At 39.9% G+C, this 26950-nt stretch overlaps 1 protein-coding gene across 1 annotated transcript in view; it reads right to left on the reverse strand.

Moving 5' to 3' along the window:
- Positions 1-26950, reverse strand: part of MNAT1 (MNAT1 component of CDK activating kinase) — a 127163-nt gene that overhangs the window by 45810 nt on the left and 54403 nt on the right. Inside the window, exon 6 of the mRNA XM_054200469.1 lies at positions 23514-23639. Within this exon, the coding sequence (XP_054056444.1) occupies positions 23514-23639 (126 nt within the window). The remainder of the gene's footprint in view (positions 1-23513; positions 23640-26950) is intronic.

The following is a 26950-nucleotide window of genomic DNA, read 5'->3' on the forward strand; positions in this document are numbered from 1 at the left end:
TTGAAAACCAACAATAAATCTAATTTCTTTACTCAATTATGGAAAGTACTATGGGGATAATCTGGTAGCGAGACCAAAAGAGAACAAATGATCTGACAGAAACCAACAAAATCAACGTATGCTTTCCTGCTGATCTCAAAAACAGACTCTGACCACAAGTGGCAGGACAAGAAAGGTAAAACCGACACCCCTCACCTTCTCTCTCGGGTGGATGACTTCAGATGCCTAGTAATAATCTGACTGAATTTAGACTGACACACACACCCCCCCCCCAAACAGAGTAACTTAATTTGATTTTTGAATGCCACAACAAGTTTAAGAGATGTGCTTTCTTTAGGTATGGCAGAAATACAGCAAGAGCTCAACAGCACCAAAGAAGCTGTCACATACACGTTTTGTTAAATGCAAACAGGTACCTGGGAAATTAACCATGAAGTGACATGGGCCAAATCACACCATCAGTTCTACTTGTCTCCAAAATTTTCCTTTACAACTTTATGACATAAGCAATTATCCGACACAACTCATCTTAAAGCTCCCGCCAAAAAGCCCCACTTCTCTAATTTTATGGGAAGAAAGCCTGTGTCCATCTAACATGCCGAAATACAATTCTTTTGGGTCAGCGCCAGTACCAGGATTTAGTGGCTAGTCTCTTCACAGAAAAGCCCGGTGCCCTTTCTTCACATCACTGGACGGCAGTGCCCGTTTGGTACTGTCCTCTCCAGCACTGGCTGCTGGAGCCCAGTTAGGATTCAAGGGATAGTCTGGATGTTTGCTGCAACGAGTCACTCGCTCGTTTTCAACCGAGACTCCAGAGTTCTGGCAGGAGCTGCCAAGCTTTCCTCAAAATCTCCGGCACCATTCAAAGGACAGCCCAGTACACAAGACAACACTGGTTTTGGAAACGAAGAATTAAAACACAACAGCATTTTCATGCAACAAATAAGCTCACAGGTCACCCTCCTGGTTTTCAGTGCTTGTTTCTCAATCTTACTCCCAGCTTGGTCACAGCTCCGAAGTGCTTGCTTGCTTTTGTGCAATCCATCATTCTGTACAGAGAAGTTTAGCTGTTTCCGCACCTTTTGCTCTGGTTCCCATGTGCTCTACCCTGCATGTGATATCTATTTGACCACTTTCAGCTAGATTGAAGAGCCAAGCCATGAACTTGCTGCTGTGTGGTATTTGGACACTCTGGGAGTGACAATTGCATTTGCAGACCTCGCTATCAGCTCACGCATTCTTTTTCCTACTGTGGCTTTCACAGGCTTGACATTTTCCTTCTCAGGGTACAACCACAGGTTCTTCCCGTTTTTCAGAGATAAACTTTCACTACAGGTGACTCAAAGATATGTTCAGCTCAGTTTGTTATGCCAATTCTTGATGTGCTATGTTAGTAATACAGCATTAAGCAGAACTGAACAAACTTTTGTTGCATCTCTACCGTCAGACTTCTGAAGCCTTGATCATTTTGATGTGGCTATCAACAAAGCACAAGCTCTGCAGTAGCCAGCCTAATTACAGCATTAAAAGCTTTAATATAATATTGTTTTAAATACTCACATGAAGGGCCTAATTTTTCAAAGGATGTGAAACAGAAATCAATTTGACAAATTCTACTCTGTGTATTGTGATGCATAACATTAAGCAAGGCACAGAGACACCAGTGGAGATCAAAGCACAGCAATAGCTGCGCCATCGCGACCGACCAGCGACAATTGAGTCTTTGTACAGCTGAATCTACCTGTGTTCCTATTTTGTTGCAGAAAAGCTGAGTGTTACGTCGATATGATCCCTCCATTATGCAAGAGAATTATTTAGGATTTCCTGGAGAACGGTGGAACCTGCAAAAATTAACTGCTTTATTAGTAGAACAGAAGCTCATAAAGAGCCATATATCGCTGTACTGCACTATCTGCTCTTTCCTGGGATCCTCTAAAGCAGCGCCCCCCATCCAAATAGCCACAGCTATACAGTATCGTTTTTAAAGAATGTAAAGTCTGATGGATGATTTAAAAAAAAAAGACTGCTTAAAATAACAAAACCGAACAGAAAGCTGACCTCAGTCTGTAGAAGATGAGAAACTCTGTGTGTGTGTGTGTAAATCAGAGACATATTCCCTGTTTTACTAAGCATACAGCCTAGACCCAGATAAATGTTGATAAAGATGCAAAATGCCACATTCGGCATGGCTTATGTCTGCCTGATAAAGAGAAGTAGTAAATTGAGATTCCTTGAATAGCTAGATTTTAAGGAGGGACTGCTAAAGGTTGATAACTGTCTGGCAAAAGAAAGTGGGGAAGTTTTTATAGCAACAGGGACGAAAAAAAGGAATAAAACATGAAGAAAAAGACAATAAAGCAGATGAAAGAAAGAATATAAACAGAATAGCAAAAACAGGAAAAAAGAACACCAGAGTGAATTATTAGAAACAGGCAAAAAGATAAAAAGGAGGAATTTAGAAAAACTGAATTTTACAGTAGAGAAATGAAGAAAGCTTCATCAGGCATTAGCAGTATGCGAGACGCCTTCACAATATTTGTGGACTACATTTACATTTGTGGACCAATTTTAAATGAAAACTGAAACCTGTTAGCAATGTATTAAGAATTACTACTATTAACAAAGTGGAAAGTAGTTTATTTCTAGGCTTTTGTCCTCATTTGCTTGCAGAGTGCGCAAATAGACGTTAGCCGATTATTCCGGGGACAGGAAGAGACACACTGCAAATGTAACACACAGTTCATGGCACTGCTTTGAAAATGCACATTAATTTTGTCAAACTAAACAAAAAAACTCCCTGGGGCAAAGCAACTGCATTTTTAATCTGCATTAAGCATACTCTCTTGTCCTTCCAGGGAGGTTTAGTTACTTTCCGTGCAACTTTCCATCTATGCTTTAAGAAGCTATATCAAAACGATGCTTAAATCTGAACCACAGACACATGACAGCTTTTTAAGTTGTGTATACTTCCAACGTCACCTGAATTTTAGCAGAAATTTGGGCAGGATTCACAGACTTTCACAGGATCAGAAAGTCTATTTGTAAGCCCTGACTGATCCTGAGAGCGTTGCAGAAAGAGTCCCTCCACGTAACCAAGATCTATCATGGCCTCCTGCATTACCCTGGTTTCAGTGGCTACGGCTTTGTAACTCCTCGAAGCACAATAAACAGAAACATCTAAGGCATCCTAGCACAAAGAAAAAGGAATGGCTCCTGCCATGAAAAATCTACAATCTCACCTAGCGAAAATAGAAGCTGGCAGCAAAACAGCCATACAATCACACGGTAATTTCACTTAGTCACAGAAAAATCCTATTTATCTGTTTATAAAATAAAGAGATGCCTTATCTGTTTTTATCTCGTCCACTAGCTCCTTTGTGAACCCTTTTGCTAAAACACTTGCATTCAAATAAAAAAAAAAAGCAAGTGTCACCACAGATTCTGAAAGGGGAGACTGCTGTGAAAGCAACTGCAGACTTCGACCAAGTTAGAGAGGCTGCCCGAGTATTTCCTGCTACAGGCTTATAACAAGACAGTTTTGCCTTCAAAACAACACGTCCATTGTAGAAAGGAAGATTACTATATGCTCTGACATAAGTACTGGATGAATCCCCATCAGCAGAATGCCCTGAGACTTAATAAGACACAACACAGGGAAAGAAATCACTCAAATGTAGAGTGTTGAAGATCAGGGCTTATACTGACATCGCTTGTCACAGCTACTTACTGCTGCTTGGGAAACAACACAAACAAGCTGTAATCCAAGAAAAAGGAAGCCCCAAGAATAAGTATTAGGAACATTTGTTAATCAAAGGACCAAACATATAGGAAGGTTTTCATTTCTTTGACTTTTATATATTATTTCCATACAGTAAAATATGTACTAAGCTAACCTCTCCACAGAGGATGCAAATGTATTACCCTGGCTCTGGGCAGCTGCCGCTCTGAGAAACAACCCGAAATGAACTGATCATTTGAATTCCCTTAAAATTCATAATATCGGGCACAAATAAAGCAAAGTACAGCTTATTATACAGTTTAACAAGCCATGCCTAACATCTTTGTGCACTTAAAAACTGTAATTTAATTAATTTTACCTGTAAGCTTGGGGGGAGTGCGAGGGGCGAAAAAAAAAAAAATACAAACTCATTTTCTCCTCAACTCTGAAAATAGCTCAGGGTCCAAATCCCTATACAAGAAGTAATAAAAATAGTTTGGTTTCTGGTAGCAATAACAAAAATGAGGGCAAGATTAATTCTTACACTTTTACGGCAAACAATCTAAAGCAGATGTTTGAGACTAAAAGCAAGATGTCAAAGTAGTTAATAAGTGCTTTTCAAAACCAAACACAACAAGACAACTTGCAGCTTTATGTGCTTATATAAAACTCTAAATCATCTCAGTCAGCTTTCAGCCTTGGCCCTTCTCTATTCTATGAAGCTTCACACTTAGGTATTCAAGTCCAAACCACCAAAGATTGGTGTCTCCTGAAGGAAGGACACGCAAGTGAGGTCTGCTGATTAGAGATCAGCTACTGAATCTGGGCCCTTGCAAAGAGAAATATGTTTCCAGGGTTGAATATCCAGAATCTCTGGAATAGAAGTCCTTGTCTTTAAGAGACAGAGCATATTTTAAAGATCTCTAAAAAAAGTTCAGACTGTATTTACATTTCCGCTAGAATGCTGCAGTTTTGAGACAGAGATCAAACTTCACGTTGTAAGGTCAAAACCAACATAAGCATTCCTTAGAATCAGACTTCAAATATCTATTTGAAGTTATCCACACTTTCTTGTTTCCAAGTTCAAAGAATTGCTGATCATAAAGCAAGCTTGAAGATATTAAATCTTCTAAGTACAAATTTCACAAAAGACAATGCGCACATGCAGGAGAACTGAGTCTTTTTAATATGGCAAAAGTTTGTATAAGGTAAACCATAAGCACACCCTTTTCAAATGAAACTAGCTTTTATTGTGAACACGAAAGACACTGTGTTAACTTAAAACACCGTTCACTTAGATGTGCTTTCCAAAAGGCCTTAAGCAGGATTATATTGATTTAAATAAAGTAAATTAGGCAAGTTTTTGCACTTGAGCTTCCCACACAAATAGGATTTGCCAAGCCTTTTGAGTCTAATCAGTGGCACAATCGTAAAGGTATATAAGAGACTGACTCAGCGCACACGCACACACTTTTAGACTCACCAGCAAGCGCTGATTTTTGCCTGACCACAGAGAATCGCCTCCCAAGCCCGTCCGCCCAAGTCTCCATCTACCTGGAAGCCATCCATCCAGCAACACTGGGCTACTGTGCATCTGCATCGCCGTTCCGCTTCATTACATGAAACACAAACCCCTCGCTACAGGCATCGGAGTAACTGATACCATATCACTCAAGTCAATGGGAGCAAATCAGAAACTCTAGAGTACATATGAATAATAACAGGGTTTTGTGTTTCCTTTCCCAAGTGCTAACAGTTTGGAGGGGTATTTCCCCCACCACCACCACTGCCGGACTATAATCACATTCATTTCATTGTGCCAAGGCAAGCTGTTCAGAAACTTTCACAGTACATCTGGCTTAATAACACAGGGTGAGTTTTGCAGGGGTTGTTTTGATGTGAACTGTCCAAGATTTGATGAGAAAAAGAAAAGTAAGGTAAGACGTATAACTCTCAGGAAAATTATATTTTCAGCAAAAGATGGCAAGGCAATATCTAAAAGCTTTAATAAAAAAACAAACCCTTTAAGTCACCAGCAGGCTAAATAACTTTGTCCTAGCTCTGGACATAAACTTTTATCAACCGGTAATATAGTGAGAAAACCATGTTTTCTCTTTCTGTCTCACAATATTCTTGGGTCGCAGGTAAAACATGACACTGCATCGACTTTTCTCTCCCCTGTCTCCTTTTCATGGCCATTGCTCTGTCGTCTGAGACATTCATTGCTAGGACTGAGCACTGATAGCTGGTGCATCTAAGAGACCTACACGGAAAAAAGCCTGCCAGAGCCTAAAAGCAGCTCACCTGATGAAGTCACCTAGCCCCCAGCCTGAGCTACTCCAGCAGTCACGCCAGTCTCTTCGGGGCATTAACAAAAGCAGGGAGTTGCAGTGACTGTTTGCTGCTATCAAGTCAAGGAAATTCAGACTTTGTTTAATCTTTCATATCTTAGATTCAGACCAATACTAAAAGGCAACACTCAAGTGCTACGAAGAGCGCTCTGTAATTCATACAAGTAGTTGAGTCACAGCAAACCTGCAGCTCAGCCAGGATAATGCATCGCTGAATGTACCTGCATTTGTTTCTGACAAGGGCTACAGTTTGCTTTTAATTATTCATAATGCTTTGCAATGTACTTGGATGCGTATATTGTACATGCACACAGTGGATTTAGCTTTTAAAAAAATAACCAAGTCTCAGTAATTAGAGAGCTGATTGCCATGCTCAAATACTGCGTTTTTAAATGAGATGCTTTTTGTGTGCATGGGTGTTTCTGTTATGTATGTATACACACACAAATAATCGAAAGGCATGACTTAAACAGTTTTTAACACATACTATCACTGAACGTTTCGCAAGACTCCGCACTGCCCTAATCCTGTGCAGATTTACACAGAGGACTCATTTAAAGGCTTGTCAAGCTAACAGATCTATTTGCTATCAGGAAATTCTATCACACGCTTCCTTGGGGCTTAGACCCAGATTCAGCAACACATTCGGCTTAGAAAACTACCCAGCTTGAAGCACACAAAGAGTCTCGCAAAGTCAAAGGAGCAGTTGCATACCGATTACTTTATCTGGATTGTGGCCCACAAGTCCGGCCCAACAAAGCCAAGCAAGCCTAAACCTGATTGCGTAAACTGAGCCCATCCGCTTCGCTGCAATTACCTGTGGCAATAAACACAACAGTCTAGGAAGCAGGGGCTTGCAGAAACAGGTCTCCAAAGAAACAACGAGCACCCTGACGACACTGGCTTCCACTCCTTGTCCTTCCACAGACCGTTCCAACAGCTCCGAAGTCGAGCAGCTCACAACCAGGTATTAGACTCCAGCGTCTGCTATTGCCTGGTCCACAGATCTGCCACTCATGGGCCTTCGGGACTGAATGCAATGAGGACCAAGTAACAGAGCTGAGAGTTAAGGCAAAAGGTATACATGCTTGCTTAATGTTAAAGCACATGCTTAAGGGTTTTCTGGGTCAAAGCCAAGACAATCCATATCTTATCAGATCAACCACCTCGCCAGTTTTAGATCAAAAATTTTAATATGACTATTTCAAGTGATAGCATTAACTAGTCCACAGGGGCGAGCTTTTGCTCAATACTCAGGATATGTTTAGTACGATGAGTTTTACCAGGCTAGTCAAGTTGCGTGGGCCATTTCTGAAGCAAACAGCCGCTGGTATGAGTTTTGTTACTGGTTTAAATGGATGCTTGACCGTGCCCCTCTAACTGAAGGTGGGCATCAAGAGACTAATACAGTAATATTAAGAGAGATTTTTAAGAACTATACATAGGGCTTCCAAGTACTCTCTCAAGAGTAGTTATTTATAACATAAATCATCTTAATTTTATTCTCTGGGCCCTGATCCCATGGCCTACACAAACTGAGAAAATAGTCCTACTAGAGACGACATGTAACGGGGTCCATTATTCACACCAAATAGATCAAGCATCCTTAGAAGGGTAACTGACAAAGTTTCCCAATTTCTCTAATCATGTATTTAAAACCTTAAAAGGAAGACAGGAAGCAATTATAAATCATGCAAACTCACAGGCTCAGGAATCCATATGATTTTAAAAAGTAGACTAGAATTCTAAGAAATGGTTTACTGAAATTGCCATTGAATTAATCATGATTACTTCAGTGTCATTTTCAAATAAATCATATCCCAGCATTTAAGAGTACACTTGACATTTGTCTTCCTAGTAAAAAAATTGCAAAAGTCAATGCAGACACACCACCATCCTCTGTACTCTGATGGTCAGGGGCATAACTGTTCAGTGACGGGGTGCACCTAATCACATCAAAACCACAAAAGAAAAGTTGCGTTCTTTCCAAATGAACATCAGATTTCTTTAATCTGTGCATTTACTAAACTGCATAAATAGAAAACTGGTGGTTTGATGCAATCAGCACAGTGCCATTTAAAGTGCAGCACTCTTAAGTCTTTTTGGAAATACCTCTGCTGCTCAGCAGCACTAGCTTTCCACCAGTTGCTGCTCCACATGCTATTGCCAATCAGCTGCATTTGCTGTAGCGCATTCCAAAGTTTACTAATTAATCTCTGCACTAAACCCCACTGATGGCTGGTCGCCATTTGAAATGATCATCATCTTTTATTTAAAGACATAGTGACCCCACGGTCAAACTCAGACCTTATTTGTAAAAAAAAAAAAAAAAGGTGTCCCAAATTTCAGGTAATTAAATCCACTGCAATATCAACGAGGGTTGGTTGGTGTGGGGTTTTTTTTGTTTTGGTTTTGTTTTTTAACTGGACAGAGGCACAATTGTTAATGGTTTGAGAGTGTTTGTATTAGACATACGAAGTTATTTCAATGCTAATTGTCAGGAATCGAGAAAACTCTTGCATTTTGACCTAGGAGCTACATTCAGCAGAGGATATGAGATGCAAACTTACAGAAAAAAGACCATTAATTTCTTGCAAAACAGCATACAAGCTTTGAAGTCATGCGTTTTAATGATTCCAGCTTATTGCTACATTTCATATGAGGTTTTAAATACTGATTTCACTCAATCCAACCTCTCACACCATTGTCACAGGCTGCTCTCATTCAGTGGTGCATACTGGCTCTGTGACCTTCACAATGACCTCTGCAAAAGCAGTTGTGCATTTTACTGTGGTGTAAATCCTCACAGACAAGTCAAACCTGTTCTTTTTGGCATCCAGCCCTTTAGATGAATACTCTGTGGAGATTTATTATGAAAGGGGAATGAAGGGGCATTATTGCACAACATTCATCCCTCACATACAGCTAAGTTCCATCTTTTAGAACTTCTGAAGGCTTTTAAATAAACAGATCTTCTTAATTACACAAATCATTCTTGCTTCTCACCAATTTTCTGTAATTAAAATTCACTGTTGTTTACGAAAAAGTAGACATGCCCAGAAAAAAAAAAAACATGTGTGCTAAGGTGTTTTATATTATTATTAATAAGTAATATTCATACTTCCTGTTACTATACACGAGGGATTAGTGTTTCCTAGCACACCGTTCACTTACAACACTGAAGTATTATTCCACATTGTAGCAACACACACTGCCCTAAAAGGGTCCATTAATTATTTTTGTAATGCCATGAAGTTGCTGCAGGATATTAGACTGTCTCCATAAGAAATACACTCCTATGGTAAAATGATGAATGACGAAGTTTGCAGGTTTTTAATTGGATTTCAGAACAGTAAGAGAGTATTTACAAAGTTATTTCTGTGGCCTTAATATTTTGCATGCCCTTACGCAAATAATTAAAGAAATATCAAGATTAATTGAATCAAAAAAATATAAAAGCATAGAAGAATTGTGAAAGGGGCAGATTTTATAAATTTAATGAATCTGCCAAAGCGGTCAGAGTAGTAAACCTATCATTCACATTATCCACATTCCCTCTGGTTTTCTAATTGATCCTTCCGCAAAACATGCCCTGCTAGGGAAGGTGGAAAAAACAAAACAAAAAACACCTAAAATTGCATTGATACTCCAGTACCAAGTCATATTCAAACTGGCTTTATCTGATAGTCGCTTGGTATTAACCGGAAATGAAGTCTTTTGATTAGAGCAGATATTCCCTGATCTAAATCTCTGAATTCCTCTAAAAAGCTCCCTCCCCCAATGTCAGCTGTCACGGACAATTGACAATGCACACACACATACATACATCCAACTGCAAAAATGAAGAACTGCTCTGTGCGTCTCTCCCTGTCACACACCCGCCCGTCAGGTATGGGATCTCTCTCCCCGTCCTAAAGTCTCAGCTGGCCATTCCTTAGCTTTCCTGCTCCTCCTTTTCTGCCAGCAAAATCAAAGACAGCAGAATGTACAACAGCAAAAACTTCCCCATACAAAAATATAAGAAAATACACTCTTTTCCCACCTTTCCCAGTCCATACTGCACTTTCGTAGCTCCAGAGCTGCAGACTGAGGTTTCCCCAAGCAGAATATGCAATAATGGGTTTTACCATCTAAATTCACTTCCCACCTGCAGGTCTTCATCTGCTTCCTCCAGCACAGCCCACTCCTCCATTTCTAAGCCTGATGCTACCAGTGAGGTGGAGCAGAGATGGGCTGAAGATAATAGAAGGTAAACCAGCATGGTCACGTAGTGTTGTATTTAAAAACAAAGATAAAGTATCCTGAGTTCTAAAGGGGGTTTCTTCCTACAGAAGAAATTTCACATTTTGAAAAGCTGCAGTTGCTGTGTACTTTGCCTCTTCATAAATAAACTAAAAAAATAATTAAAAGCACAGCCACATTTAGACTTTGTTCTTCATGACAAACAAAATAACACAGATATCACACTATTTTATTCAAGGTCTTTATTTTTTTTTTTTTTTTTTTAGGGAAAAAAAAATCCAGAGGTTTTCAATTAGGAGATAAAACAGACTTAATGCCAAAGTTATAGCTGGCACCTCAGCTATGGCTGAGGTTAGTTACGCAGAGTTTAAAAGCAACAAACAGTTAAATGGGTACAGCACTCTCCAAGAATATTTCTGTTACTTTAAAAGTGACATATCTGTTTACTTCCGTATTTCAAATTCACTTAACTAACCAGACACCAAACAAATTAAAAATAAGCATAGAGCAGATGCTGTACAAAACACTATCAGTGAAACCAAACCAATACATTAAACTTTAGTATAAATTGCACCTTAAGGGTTTTTTTTTTAACCCCTTATTCCAAACAGAGTTTAGAATTGCCTGATTTGAGAAATTCTTGGCATAATCCTCTCTAGGCTTCAGATCCTACACAAGTTAAAATGGGAATTCAAGCTCAAGGCATCATCCCACAAAGAGGCAGATTAAGGTGAGTAAGTGAAAACTGAATGGGTGAAGACAAGGGAAGCATGCAGTTCCCACTGCAATCCCGTCTGCATCTTCCCATCAGCCCTCAAGTCAAGCCTTCTTCCTCTCCCCCACAATGAAAGGAAACCCTAATCACATTTTACTGGGAACAAAGGAAAATCCTTGGTGTGCAGGCACAGCCAAGATAGTGCCAACAGACCTTGAGCACCAGGCTCTAGATGTCAAAGATCTATGCCAACATCTCCTCTCTCAAGCAGACAACACTGAAGTCTTCCAACTTTATCCATGTTAGAGTTTCTGTGTGGCTGGGGGAAAATCCAACAATAAAACTCCACAGGTTCTCCCTTTTCTGAACTTGTAGTCATGATCTGGCTCAAATCCTACTCCAAATCAAAGTGGAGAAAAACACAGCCACTCCCAGCGTCATTACCATCATGCTCTTACAGAAATTGCCACCTTTTTGGAAAGGCAGAAAATTCTTCAAATATTTACTAATTGATTATTCAGACTTTGCTTGTCTGAACTCAAAGGGCCTATTACAGGGAAGCATTACAAGCTGGACACCTTTATCTGTAGTCTTGGATGTATGTGGCTTTTTTCTTATTCTAGCCACGTACGCATGCCCACAGATACACAAACACAGGCAGCCCTAAGCCCTGGTACCAAAGACCGCCTAACGATGGCGAGGATGAGATGCCTACATCGATCCCTTTTAGGTCTGTCAGCACGTCTACACAGCAGAGACCAGCAGCTCTTGTTTACTTGAGCACTGCCTCTGACAGTCTTGCAGAGGATCACATTTCTGTGATTTTCTTTCTATGCTTTGGAGAAGAGAGCAGTGCTCTATTTACTTATGCCTCTTTTTCAAGTGATGAAAGAGGAGAATGGACCTCAGACCTAAAAATATACGCTGCTTTCCTCCTGTGCACAGCCCTCAGTTTTAAATTGTTCCTCCCTCCAACCTACTTACATTTCCACTCTTCCAGTTCCCCATGCACCGCCTTTAAACGTACCGTCTGTCTCCTGCAGGATCTACCTCACTGTCCCAGAACAATACAAGAATCATTATTCTTACACAAAGCCATCATTTCGTTTTCTGCCCATCATTGGAAATGTTGCAAGTTCCAGTTTCCTGGCCCCCATCCAGCTAATTTAGATAGATGGTTCCACATGTGCTCTCTGTCCCTCCATTTCCTGCCCATACCACTACACACATTTGTCTAAGTGAGCCAAAGTAGGTTTCTTTGTAAGTCTCAATATTCTTACGCAATTTATACTTTAAAAAAGAGCCCATATAAAATACAGCATATTAACATGCTATTATACGCTTTGCAAGAGGTAGAGGATTTTGCCGCTCTGCCACACATTCTGCTGAACTGTAACATGTCACAAACTACACCTGAGCCTCCATTTCCCCAAAATACAAAAGTTACCTGTGTAGCAACTATGCTCAGACAAAGCAGAACAATAAACTAAAATAGTCAATTCTCCACTTTGATATACTCCATTATCCCGGTTTTTCTTCTTTAAAAAAAAAAAAAAAACAAACAAAAAAACCCAACAAAAAACACCCACATTTAAAAGGAATAAAGATGAACCAAACTTTCAGAGACCAAGGCACTTCTTCATGAGGATAATTTCTCTTTCATTAGTAGCCAATGCTGTCAATATTCCTCTCCAGCAACACCTTAACTGACACACTGAGTCCAGACTAGGTATATATGGGGAAATTCACCTTTTGATGTCCAATGCTGATTGCCTAAAACAATATTCCTTTCTCCCACCCTCTGCACCTGAACAAACATTCCTGAGGAAAATTACTTTTGAAGTCTCCTTGGTACAGAATATTGTCTCTTTGATCCGAAGTATCTTTTCTGCAAGTACCCTAGCACAATACGCCTCTTGGATGAGTACTGACTATTGAAAACTAGGGCCCCCAGCAGCTCCTTTGAAATGCATCTTTATTATAAAGTGTATTTTTACTTTATGAATGCGCTGTTTTAAAGCTCAAAAGTTGACTCCTCTGAGACCCTACAGCAAACATTCACTTATCTGCTGTGTTCACTTAGGCACAAGTTAAGGTGTAGGAAGGTGGTACACGCACATACACAGAATGGCCTCAATCAACACGCTAAAGATTTTTTTTTTTCCTTGTAGGGAATTAATATACTAGTAAGGCTGGTGTACCTTGTAACAGAGTCCTGCATGTACCCCCCTGCCTACAGCCAGAACCATTGTTAACAAGTGTCACAGTTAAAACCACCCAAGTGTGCACACACCATCCTCTGCTGCCCCTGGGGACCAGGCTTCCTACGTGTAGGAACTGATGTAGAAAGATGAGAACCAGAACACCCAACTCCCCAAATTCTTCCATTGCAGTGCTCTCCTGTAATTCCTAATCCCACGCAGGAGCCTCCTAGCCCTTGTTCCTAGAAACTCCCCTGTCCCGCTCATCCCTATCTTTCTGCCAAACTCTGCCCCAAATCCCCCGCCCCCTCAGAGCAATGGCCTGATATCCCCCTAAGTTCTCTCTAAAGCACCTCACATCCAAGTCCCCACCTCCTCCCCCATCCATCTCACCTGCTGCCCTATGCTCCCCCATCCATCCCTACAACCCCCTGCTTACCCATGACACCACTGCTGCTGCCTGCACTGGATACCCTGACACGTTTCTTCCAGCAACTACCTCCCACTACGGCCATCCCTCTTGTCCTTCTCTTGGCTCCCCTTGCATGACCTTTTAAGTCTGGCAAGAATTTCAGAAGAGCCAGACGTATGCTGTACTTACTCAAAATTTGTCTGAAGAAGGACCTGAGAACAAGCAAGGAAGAAAATATAGCCATATGGGAGATCTTCTAACTGCACTGCAAGGTCAATACATTCTACAACATCAGCAAATAAGACTAAAGTTCACTGAGAAATTAAATAGCCAGGAATAAAACCAGTCTGTGAGATAAGTCTGCACACACATGCCTAATAAGCAAGTCTCTCAAAACCAGACAGACAGAACCCAACTGACAACTGACTCAGAGGAATCTGTGAGGCCATTAGCCCAGCTCTGCCATTCCAGGTCACCAGCCCTCCTCCAGGTACACAATAGAGAAGATGAAGGGATGACACAAAACTCCTTTGATCAGCAGCAACAGAAGAAAGATTAAAAGAAAACACGTAGTGTTCTCACAAACGCAGATAAGTGCTAAAAAGGATCATGGCAGAAAGATCACACACTCTTGTATGCACATACAAAAATTTAGTACTTTAGCTTGCATAAATGGCTTCAAATCCTTCATTGCTCTTACTACATTTATTTAAATGTTCTTACTGCTCTCTTTAAAATAATTTTCCTCTCTGAAGGGTCCTCTTTTCAGCTGATGAATGTCACTTCACATCTAGTCTGTCCAGTGGAGACGGTCTGTCAACGATTTGCAGAAAAAATCAATGCTTTTATTGCTAAGTAACAATTAAGGAGTCTTCAACTATTTTTTTTAAGATCTAAATTCTAAAATATTTAGTTCTCTGAAGTCCTCCTTACACAGTCATCTTCAAGTACATAAGAAGTACCTACAAAGAGGCAGAGAACAACCTGCTTTTGGCATCTACCTAGGCAGAAAATTACCTTGCGTGAGGTCAAGGAAGCGCACAGTTACTAAGTTTCCCCTAAAATGTAAAAGCCAGGGCAGTAAGTGCTACCAGAGGCTGCTCAGGAGCCTGCAGAGTCTCCATCTCCGCAGGTCTTTAACAACAGGTTAGGCAGGTACCTCTCATGAAGTGCCACCAATTCTGCCTCACAGGAGGGGGGAAGGCCCCCATGACCTCTTAAGACCCTTGCCCAGCACTATGATTATACAATTCCAGAAATGCCCACTCCAATTTTGGCACCAAAGCTTCTCATTTTATTCATTTTTCTTCCCTGACTTCAAATTCCGCCTTTACAGAGGAACTTTGTCCACTTTCATTTTTTTGTATCATCTCTATCAAGACATAATGAGACTGCTTATACTCACACTTTTAGACAAGCTATTTATTTCTGTTTCACCCTAGCACTACTTTCTGGTATGTTTATTTTTAAACAGTGCATCAAGCAGCACTATTTAACAACTTTTTGCATTGAAAGTGTGGTTCAATAACTTTGCACTGCTCATTTAGCACAAACTCTAATATTTAACATTTATGATGTTTGCAACTCTTGGCCAAAGCACAGCATCAAAAGAGCATATATGCACTAAATTGTATCTTGTTAAAAAGAACAGCAGCTCTGAAAAAAGTTATATTGGAACAATCCATAAATGTGTTTACATTATATGAATGATTTGCTGTTCCTTCACAAGGCATGTAGGAAGTCAGCACTTCTCAAATGTGTAAAGTATTTCCATGTGCTTAAAGCATGATCTTTCCAAAACAAACAATGATTGAGAAATTTTTTATTATTCTTTATTTCCCTGCCAGCTGTTTTTTTGGACTCTCCTCTCAGCCACCTTCTTTCTTTCAGTCAGATCTCTCCTTATTGCTCACAGTAACACCTACTCAAGCAATAGCATTTTCAGAGCTATAAGACTCAGAAATAGGAAGATCTCCGGCTGATTTAAACAGCATTTTCTTTAGATCACTTTACAACGTGTCTTTGTGCTATCGTAGCTAGTGGCAGGTCTGGCTGTTGCTTAGAATGGAATTTGGGCATCCTACATTAGGACCTAAAGCCCAGTTCCTGCTGCTCTGTCCCAGTGCCTGCTCCCAAACAGGCAGGGGAGCAGATGACAGCTTCACTGAACCCTTTTGGCAGCTCTTACAGAATCAAACATGAGATTAAAAAAAACAAATAAAAAGTAAAAAATAAAAAGAAGAAAGGAAAAAAAAAAGAAAACCCAAAAAACCCAAATCCTAAAACCAGTTCCGTTCCAAAAAGTGACAGCTAAAGGGTAGATCTGCTCCACTGCTGGCTCCAGCCACTTGACTAACAAGTAGGTTTGTCTTGCTGTTCACTTCTGTACAATTAACAGTGTTGGCACTATTTCATTTACTAAATTCCAGTCATTACAGCTGTGCAAACTTATGGGCCTAATTTGTATTTATACTAATATGTGTATATAAACATGTGCTGCTTTAGCCATGTAAAGGAGCCTTAAAGCAAATGAACAAATATTTATTCTAACAGAACAGTATAAGAGAGCCCAACCATAAAGCAGAATCAGGTCAAGCAGTTCTGATTACGACTGTACACCAAACAGCTTAATTTCAACTACAGCATTTTTCCTAAGGCATTCGAAGCAGAAATCCTGCAATGGGATACAGGGAGACCTAGAAATGCATTTGCAAAATCCAGCCTCCTTTTCCAAGGCCAGCATTGTGTAAATGAGGGGAGAGGAAATGACAAATACTATCATTTACTCTGCTTCCCCCCCGCCCCAAAAACCCAAAACAATTCTTACCTACATTAGGAAAAAAATTCATTAAGTCAACATAATGTGCTTAATGTTTATGAACTTTGATATAGTAGTAATTACTTAGTAAGGCCAGAACCCAATTAAATGTTTTAGACTTCAGTCTGTGGGATGGAGTGCACAGGAAGCGTTCCGATGATAGATCCCTTAAATAAAGTTTATCTGGCATACACTTCAAAACCAGAGTTCAGAAACTTTAAGCACAGTTCTGCATGTATGTGCTTGACTCTTAACAAAACATCTTTACTTAGAGGGCCAGAGATTTATTATGACAAATGTATTTACTACTGCTAACCATTCTCCATCACGCTACTCAGAATTGGCAGGCATATTGCATATACAATCCTATGAGATTTAAGTGAGCGGTATGTGGATCACAGGACTCTAGATTACTGTTAAAATCCAGCACGTTTAGCCCTAATTTGAATTCTATCATCCCGCATTTTTGTCCTACATTTGAATTCCGTATCCATGTATTGTCAGAGATTGTGGAGATCCAGCAGCCACAATTTGTTTTCCTTTTGGCTTTTCAGAAACAGGTATCCTCAGTGCAATGCTCATTGTTAAAAACAAGACATTGTTATTGACGACAAAGATTCAAAGCTAAAGCAACATACAATATATATTCTTACTAGGAATCACGAGAAGGTGCTTAGCAACTGCAGATTCCCACTATCAGAGCTGGCATTCTAGGGCTCTGTGCACCTGCGCTCCAAACGGGCACCCACTGTGCATCTCCTCTCTAGGCAAGCTGCTTGGCCAGCATGCTGGTTCTCTGAGCACCTTCATCTCGAGACCTGCTGGAAAGCGCTGCGACTCCCCTCTCACCAGCACATCTGGGGTTCCTCTGCAACGGGACTCTGCTTTGTGGGGCTGATGCCCAGCCCAGTGTGTCTGAGCACTGAGCTGGGACACAGCCATCATGCTCGCAGACCCCAAGGCTGCAAGGGCAATGCAGCAGCCTCGCAGTATAGATTCACCCAGACGCCTGCTGGAGGTCTAGCTATAGCTCAGCCAGTGCCACTGAAAATTTCACCTTTACATGCACGCTCTCTAAAACAAGTACGTTTATATGCCTAAACACACTACTTCCTCTTGAAAGTAAGTGTGGTGATTTTGTTGTGATTCTAAACTAGAAAGTGTTGTGAAAAGGGAAATATTCCACCCAGCTGCTAAAAAAGAAATGTGCATAGTATAAGCCAAATGAAGATTAAAAACAAAACACCAGTTAAACTCAGACTGGCATACATCTCAAAGAAATCAATTCCATCTGAAGTGTTTCAGCCTGAAGATAGACCAGCTGAGCTAACACCGAAGGAAGGAAATAGGCTTGATTTTTTAATTTATTTTTTAACTTTAGGCAAATATTAAGAGCACAAAAAAAAAAAACCCCACACACACACACGAAAAAATCCAAAAGCCACCAAAACCAGAGCAGTAAGAATTGTCAAAGTAAGACTAGAAGGCCAAAACGGTTCCTGGTCACCCAGACAGAGTGGCAAAGCACTCTAGGGACGTACAGAATAGTTGTAGTCTAAAACCATAGTGCAACACACCCTTCACTTACCTCAGAGTACCTGGCATATGTCTAAGCTACTTTGAAGGAGCACAATTGATTAAAAAGGTATTTTGACAGACTTTTTTGCGTTTGGAACAGGATTTTAGATAATTGCTCCACAAGCTATAAAAGAAACAGACTGAAAAACAGGAGCAGCCGCTGAGCAGTTGTTTGCACAGGAAGCAATATTGTAGGAAAAGGCAATAATGGAGAACAGTTAATTTGACCTGAGCTGATGAGGTCAGTGTTTTAAAAGAAATAGCTCCACATAACATAAAATAAGAACGTTATTTCCCATTAGAATAATACTGAGAGTGTAACACTGCACGAAATCTATTCCCTAACACTTGTTATGATCAGCTTGGTGGTAACGTGCATTCCCGAGGTGTCCTAGACATCCTGTGTCTGACACAGATCCATTCCTCTGCAATACTGATTCGACTGCTCCCTCCCGCAAACTCCAGCTACTTCAGACTGCACATCGCTCTCCCAGCATTCAGCTACTAATATCCTGAAACTACAAGAACTTGAATAAAATCCTGGTAATATTCAGCCACGCAGAAAGTTAAATCTGACATCGCTGCTGTGACTTGGACTGGGAAGCAGAAGCTGAAGCAGGTATTTCACTCTTAATTCACTGCCATTCAGAGGTGCTGTTGACAGGAGATGGAGCCCAGCTCAGCGGAAGAGAGGTTAGGAATTTAGTAGGGCTGGATCCTATTCCTCCTTCCGTTGCTGCTCTGCTGTCTAATCCTGGGCGAGTACATCCCCTCCGGGCATCTGGTTCCCCTCCCTCCCTGACACATCTATTTAAACTGCAAATTCAGAGGGTTAGTGACCATCTTGGTAATGACGAAGCATGTACAACACTCTGCACTAATATTTCTATTAATAAATATTCCCACTGCTATTAAGTAATAAAACAAAAACCGTGACAGAAACTGAACAGTCAATGATGTGTTATTTTAGTTTTGAGGTATTTGGTTATAAAATGTAAAAGGCAAATTCTCCCAAGTGGTAGCAGGCCAGGGGACACCTATGTTCTTTTCCTGCATATTTGGCCAATCCAATTAGAGGTAATTGAGTTTTTAACTACATGAAATTACTTCAAGAATACCATCACTAGAGGCTAAGTCTCCTGGGAGGCTGGGGGAAGGGAGAAAAGAAACATTCTAAAACTGGAAGGAACAGAAAAGGGACGGGGCGTGCAGCCTGAAACATGCTGAAGAGAAATGCATCTGAGTCAGTCTAAGGCATTCATATTCTTTACAAACATGTAAATAGCTGGCCCACAGCCTCAAAAGTTTGCATGTTCCCAGTTCCCAATGAATTAAAGAGGAGTTAAATACATCCACACTTCTATGCGTTTTTAACCACAGCGTAATGTAAAGCACAGATCTACAAGCACCAAAACGCTCCTACAGTCCTGTAAGCACCAGAGACATAAAAAGAAGACTAAAGTACCATAATGAAATTAATTCCTGCTGCATTTGCAAACTGCCATTCATGTGCAATGCCTATGAGCACCTCTTTTACATATTAAAATTAGCCTCACGTTAAAGCCACTTCCCAACCAGAAATGGTGACTGTATTCACCAAGAGGCAGAACGGTTCTATTGCCAGACCTTAGGTTTGTTTTGTACACCCTCATAAGCCCTAGAAATGCTAGAAACGTCATTCATTTCTGACAACCTTTGCTCTTTTTGATGGCTACTAAAACCTGAAGTACAAGCACTGACAGGAAATAGTATTTTTGGCACTACTGCAACAATTAAGATTGCTACAGTTTCTTTTGTAGCCTTACACTGATTTGAGATTAGATTTACTAAAACCATTTTAAATATTCAGCTGTGCTGAAAGCCTATTTCTTAATATGATAAGCAGAGAACTCTGGAGCACTTTTTTCCCCCACTTAGAGGTAAATCAAACCAATTGATTAGGAAGGTATGCTTCGTACACAAAACATAATTTACTGAAAGAAAATTTAAAAGTTAATGAGCAGACTGCAAAGAAAAAACAACTTCCAGTTGAAAGGAGAAAAAAAAAAAAACAAAAAAAACCCCAAAAAACCAAACACAATTTAACAAAAGGAAAACTGAAGGAGACCCCTATCCCCATGAGCTAATTGTCTGTCTTGTGCTATAGGGGATGCTCTTGCTTAGCGTACAAGTGAAAGACACTGCCTCCTCCCCTGCAAGCATAGGAACTCCACAGCACTAACTGACACCTTAAATGAGCCAACTTCCTTGAGCATTGCCCGGGAGACTAGAATGGGCATGCCTCCATACGGAAACGGAGAAACATGTCCGATTATCAGTCAGGCTGAAGAACACCTCTGAGACCATCCCAGGAAAAACACTCATGTTCAACCTGGAAAAGAGACGTACATCACCACAACTGGCGGAGTTTTATAACCTTTGTGTAAACAAAAGCCTCGGATTAGCCAGCATCTTAGCTAGCTCTATCTGTATTCCCTCTTTTGAAACATAATTAAGGAAAACAACCACCAGAAAAAGGTTAGCGGCCAAACTACTAGAAAAAAATAAAAGCACAGGGGAAGAAAGTACATAGTGATTCATTAAATGCATGCTGACGAAACTAACAGTAAGCACAAAACAGACTTTTCACTGAAGCTATACTTAATTTGCAGAACTGTTGAGCATTAGTTAGAATTATATTTCTTAAGAAATTCTCGGTATTCTCCTAGAGGTGCCCCCACCCATGTAAGTGGTGTGAACCCCAGGGTTTAGAGAGGAACAAAACTAAAGCAACTATAAAGAGTGCTGCCCTTGAAGGGCAGCACAACCAGAGCTCTACCTATGAGCATACACCTATGCAAAACAAATGGACCGAGCGCCTCAGGTTTTTAGAAAAACACTCAACCTGTAAAATAAGCATGTCGTAAGGTGAGTGCCGAGGTGGGAATTCACCTTACGCTGTCACTAGAATACACTGTCACGAACATCAACCACATCAAATCACGTCCAATGAGCAGTATTGCTTTTTACAAAACTAACTCCGTTCTTAGCCAAACAATTTGCATTTGACTACAGTAACTTTCCAAGACACATCCCAGTCCTAATCTGAAAACATCAAGAATTAGAGATTTCATTGCATTCCAGAGTCAATTTTAACAGTGAGGCCAATTAACCAGTAGAACACTGTGACCTTTAGGTCTTATTTATTCCTTCAGTTCCTATTTAGATCTTATTTGTTTAACTAGGGTTACTGGTTCTTGCTACATTTAGTGTTGCACTGTTCGGATCTGTCATGTTCTGTGTTAAGGAGGCACTTACTGTAAATTGAGTCACTTTTTAACCTTCTCAAACTAGAGGCAGAACACAGTACAAAGGCGTATCTTTCTGCCTTTGAATGGACCTCTGTGGCTCCTCTTTGCGTTCTCTCTGATTTTTGCATTCAAAACCCCATTGGCAGAACTCTTCAGTCCATAAATCTTCATAATACTGCATTTGGAAGGAGAAGTCCAGGCACCCACACACACACACGCTGTGGCTAAGGGTCAAATTGGTTTACTTGCTTGCCTAAACTTCCAAATCCTCTTCACAGAGCCTATTATTTACGCTTTTATTTATAATTTTACATTTAGTCATATTAAAACACATTTCATTCACATCTGCTTGCAAACATTAAACTGTGTCCTAGCAGAACACCCACAGAAATACTCCCATGCTGTGGTAACCAACACCTACTTTAGAAATAAGAAATTAGCCAGTCAATTAATTTATTGTGCAGAATCTCAATATTGTTATTATAGTGTAATGTAATTTCTATATAATTACAAAAATCAATACCATATAGTAGCTAAATCAAGCACCCTACAAAGAAAATATGGAAACATCCACCTTTCTCAACAAAACGTCTAATTTTATCAGTGTAAAGCCTGTTTTGCTTGATGTAATACACTTTCCATAAATAGTAGTCACCAACTTCAAATATTCCAATCCTTAGCTTTATTGTTAACTGTATATGCTTAATTTATTTTTTTTAAGTTGTTCTTTTTTAGTCTAGGAGTAAGGTCAGTCAGGGTGAGGTTTTTTTATTTGTTTGTCTAGGACTGAAGAAATTAAATTAGTCATCTACGCACACTTTCTAAACACTGATAAAGTAACAATCAGTTATCTGGAGTATTACCCCCTATTATTCCAAATGTTAAGATTTAAATGTCATGACGTTAGAAATCTCCTAATCCAAGCCTTTCACTGTACCTGGATGAAGTTCACTTAGGGCTACAGATTTGAAGTGTCCACTACCACATACTGCATTTAATATCCATTTGCAAATGCATTAGAAAGTACTTCCATTGTCCTCATCATGTAGCATAAGCCTATCTTCTTCATCTTCCCAGGAGAAAGGCCAACAGCCTTAAGAAATTCTGACAATGTATTTTAGCAGCAAGAAAAAGTACAGGCATTCAGTTGGAGTATTTCTTAAACAGAACAAACATTTTCTGTCCACTAGCTTTTCTACACAATCAAAATGTCACACGAAGCATACCAATCTCGCACAGACTCAGATTTTGAAACAAAAAGGAAGAAGATACAGTTTATACTACAGGAAAACAAGAAAATCTGCACAACTTTGCAAAAGCTGACACTACTTTCGGACAAATAAGCTGCAAATGCCTCTACATTGTGAACTCTTCGGGGGATAATGAAGCCAGCACAGATACCCCTGACAAAAGAAATTGATTAATTGATGGGAGACTAGTTTGATGCAAAGTTTTTTGCTTTGCTGACTTCTGGGTTTGTTGAGGAGGGTAGAGAGCATTGGTTATTTCAAGACATCATTTACTGTTATCAATTCTAAAATACAAAGTCTAAAAAAAGTGCAGAGGTTTAAAACAAAACAGGAAACCAGTAAGGTGCAAAAGAGATCAGAACTCATGTACCCATCCCTAAACTCGTCTCCCCCAAACCTTTACATTTCCACACACAGGCTGATGCGTACTTGTACCATGTCGTGATAAAGAACTGGAATGCTGACAGATCTTTAGCTGTCACCGTAGCAGTAACACATTTGCAAAAATACTTACTGCTTCCTAAAGTCCAATAACGATGAAAATAGTGTCCTTAACCACTCATCACCATCTTCTAAATTGTCTGTCTCATACTTACAGATTATTGGAGTACTTAAGGTAAATCTGAAGAAAGTGCAGCCTATTCTTGAATTTCCATAATTGGTACACAAAGGAGACAAAAATAATTCAAGGACACCACAACTTTGCAGGGAAAGAGGTATAGCTTGTTCTTGTCAATTATGCAATGAAAATATTTCATATATTCCAACTAACAGAATGATTAAATTCTTAGCTTAATTCCTAATTACTTATTTAATTGGAAGAGAACAGTTTACTTCACATAATATGCAACCCAGGTTTAAATAACCTCTAAATTTCATATGAGGAAATCCTCGGTCTCTTGAAAGGCATTAAAACAAAAGAAACAAGCGAGTCTTACCATTTTGATGCCAGTGGAAAACGTGACTGGTTTGACAGGTTTGGGTTTTTCCAGTTGCAGTTCTGGCTGAGCAGATCTGTCCTTATGCTGAGCTAAAAGTAGCGAAGCAGGAAGACTGGAGCTCTCCTGTAAATACGAGGAACAAATTTAAATGATAAAACAAAACAAATATTAATTAACACTGCATATTCTTCAAACTGTGTCTGAAAGGACACCACTAGCACAGCAGCATAATGGTAAGTATCCTCTCTATGAGAAACAGTTTACAGAAAACGATCATTTTCAGTAATAAGAAAAAGCTGCAGCAACCCCATAAATCAGAGTAACCTGCAAACAACCATTTTTATAGAATCCACATTAAAGACAATATAACAGGCTCCTTATTCCAACTAGCCAATGCAACTATATTTATTAAAATAAAAAAATTAGAACTTAATCAGAGAAGGAATAACACCAAGTAGTATAACTTGGATCAGATGTTTATCTAAGACGCATTCTTTCTACCAATGAACTCAGACCAGTTTGAAATTGTTTCCCATTAGATTTCACCTGAGGCCGTTTGGAAATGATCCTTGCTCTGCTTTGCACAATGGCACTATTGTAAGTGCAACCAACAGCATATTTATTTTCTCCTTCACCAACTTATTTTTAGGGAAGCCAGCCAATTTAAAAAAAAAAACTATATAAAACCCAATAAAATGAATAGTTAAGCAAACGAACTACTTAAATTCTCTGAACAATTCTACAATTCTACAACAGAATGATTATTAACATACATATATGTACTACATTCTTGAGAGAGTCAGAAAATTATCAGCCAAGTAATTTTCTAATAAACTAATATGACTATCCCACATGCACACTGAAATCCTTGAGACTTCCTAGCTAGAAAGAAGGTGAAGCTGAGAGCAGGGAAGAAGTTCAGACGGATTCTTCCCAGACGGCTCTAGCGCAGCATTTTATTTCTAAAGCTGTCAAATGTCACATACTTCTCTTTCACAGGACCAAGGAAATACTGAACTACAAACCGTATTTGTTACTCAAAAAAACCAAACAAACTTTAATAAACTGCACTATGATTTATATATATATTTTTTTTATTTTTTTTTTTTTACTTATAACAGTTCAGGATAAGAAGTTGGAAGTTTTTAATGCTGCGAGATGCTTTTCTGTTCATGGCACCCTAGACAAATTTTCTGAAGTGATCATGAAGAACAGTTGTGTTGTACACTGACTTTTCATGTGACTCTCCAGTCCTCTTTCTTCTCTGTTTTTTGTTATGCTCACTTCATGTTAGGACTAGACTGCAAGTGTTAAAAGCAGAAAAAATTTCACATGAGATATGGTCCGGAGTCACAACAACAACTAAGGCACAGGATCCTACTCACATTTCTGTGATTAACTGGGAGGAGGGGAACGAAAAGGTTAAAAACATATATTGTAATAATGAGAGATGTCTAATCTCTCTACAGCGGAGATAAAATTTGGACCAAAAATACTTTAGTTTACAGTCTAAATCTTCAAAGCGTTGCACACGTCTGTAACCCCCACGCAGCAGCACGTGCTGCTAGCTGTCAGCAGTTTAAGGACTTTGGATTCTTTTATTCATCAGATTTAATATTCTGGGGGAGAAGGGAAGAGTGTGAAGCATTCTCTTGTTCATTTTGCCCTCTCATATTCCTTAAACGTTCACTGCATTTCTAATACGGTAACTAAAGGAAGCCAGTTTTTGTACGAACTTCTCAGGAGTTCGCACAATGCCCGGTAACCAGATTACACAACTGCGGGAAATCCACAATATGCCAGCAAACCACCACATCCGTGATTGTTTGTCCTTTCTAATATGCACATAGCCCTACTTTTAACTATTAACACACGTGAAAGGTCCAATCCCGTGAGCATTTATCCATACTAGCAATTTTCTTCTGTATGGGAAAACAAACTATCTTAACTGTATGAACACAGCTAGTTATATGCAAAAATTTCTGAAAGACTTGTCTCAAAAAACCCCGAAGTTCTGGTAAAAGTGGGGACACTTGATGCCTTTAAGGCACCTTGCTCTTTGCTTGACTCCAAGCTACGTCACGGCCCAGGGAAAACCTGCCTTTCTGCCATGTGCTGCAATGCCACTTTGCTCATGCCTGAGAAGTACGGGCTCTTGAAGAGGTAAGGGCAAGTCCCACAACACAGAAGACATCTAAGCGCAGATCTATAATCCTCTGTATACAGGTGAGAGAGTTTATACAGTAAACAAAGGAAGTGCTTTAATATTTTACTCAGTCCCAATTATCCAAGTCTAGAAGGCTAAAAAAAACCAAAAAAACAAAAAAAAACTAAACAAAAAAAAACCAAAACACCAAACCTAAACCAAAACACACACATGACTCTTCCAGTAATACGTAAAATGCATTTGAGACTACAAGACTAAATTACAACAAGGTGTTGTGCTTTTAAAGTGAGAGGCTTTATTGTAAAAGAGGTCACTTATAATGAAGGCAATATAAGATCTGCCTAATTTAGTACCGGGAGGCAAAAAAGGTAACAGCTTAGCCAAAGCACCCACTTGCTCTTCCAGTAGCCTGCAGAGACTCTGCCGCCCTCGATGCCTTGCTCATCTGTCCAGCAAGTGATCCTGGCCTTCCCCTCCCTGCTCCCAGCTGAGAACGGTTTCATGGAGCTTTGGCCCCAGGTCCACTCCTTTCTGCACGACCCACTGCATCCCCCGGGTTCACCAGGAACCAAGCCTGCTGCACAACATTTTAAAAACCAAACATTTCTGTGCCTTTTTTCCCCTCCCTCTGGACTACCTAAATTATAAAAGCTCTTTGAAGACGGGACAATATTCACATACACTTTGTAAACAACTTTACTTCTGTAAACAACCTTTACTTAATATAATAATGCCACAAATAATACACATAACAAATTGTGAAGCTCCTCGGTCATTAGGATTTAAGCACCAAAGGTAAAATTCTCTTCTTGGAAGAGGAAAGACCTGACATTTCTAACTGCACAAAAAATTTGTCTTAAATTTTCTCTTGCTGCCCAGTAGGGGTGGTGGAGGAGGAATCTTGAAAAAAAATGACCAAGACCCAGGTCAAGTGGGCTGTAGGTTCCCAACACCAGGTGACGCAACCAAAAGAGACAATGCAAAACCAAGGGGTGAAATGTCGCCTTCCCACCTTCCTCTACACTCGCAATCCTGCTGAGTCAGTAGTTTTGCCACTGGTATCACTGTAGCCAGAACTTAATCCTTGTCGTTTTAGCACAGTACCAGCAACCACAGATACAAGATTTTTTTTTTCTCCACGTAATTCTTTACACTGTTACTGCTTATGCTTGGCTTTTGCTGCATTTCTCAGTTAAGTTTTACTTATGATCAGCTTCATTTTCAGATTTGCAGCACAGCATTAGGGGGATTTCAGAGACCATAGGAA

Source organism: Rissa tridactyla, chromosome 4, assembly GCF_028500815.1.
Source record: "Rissa tridactyla isolate bRisTri1 chromosome 4, bRisTri1.patW.cur.20221130, whole genome shotgun sequence".
NCBI lineage: Eukaryota > Metazoa > Chordata > Aves > Charadriiformes > Laridae > Rissa > Rissa tridactyla.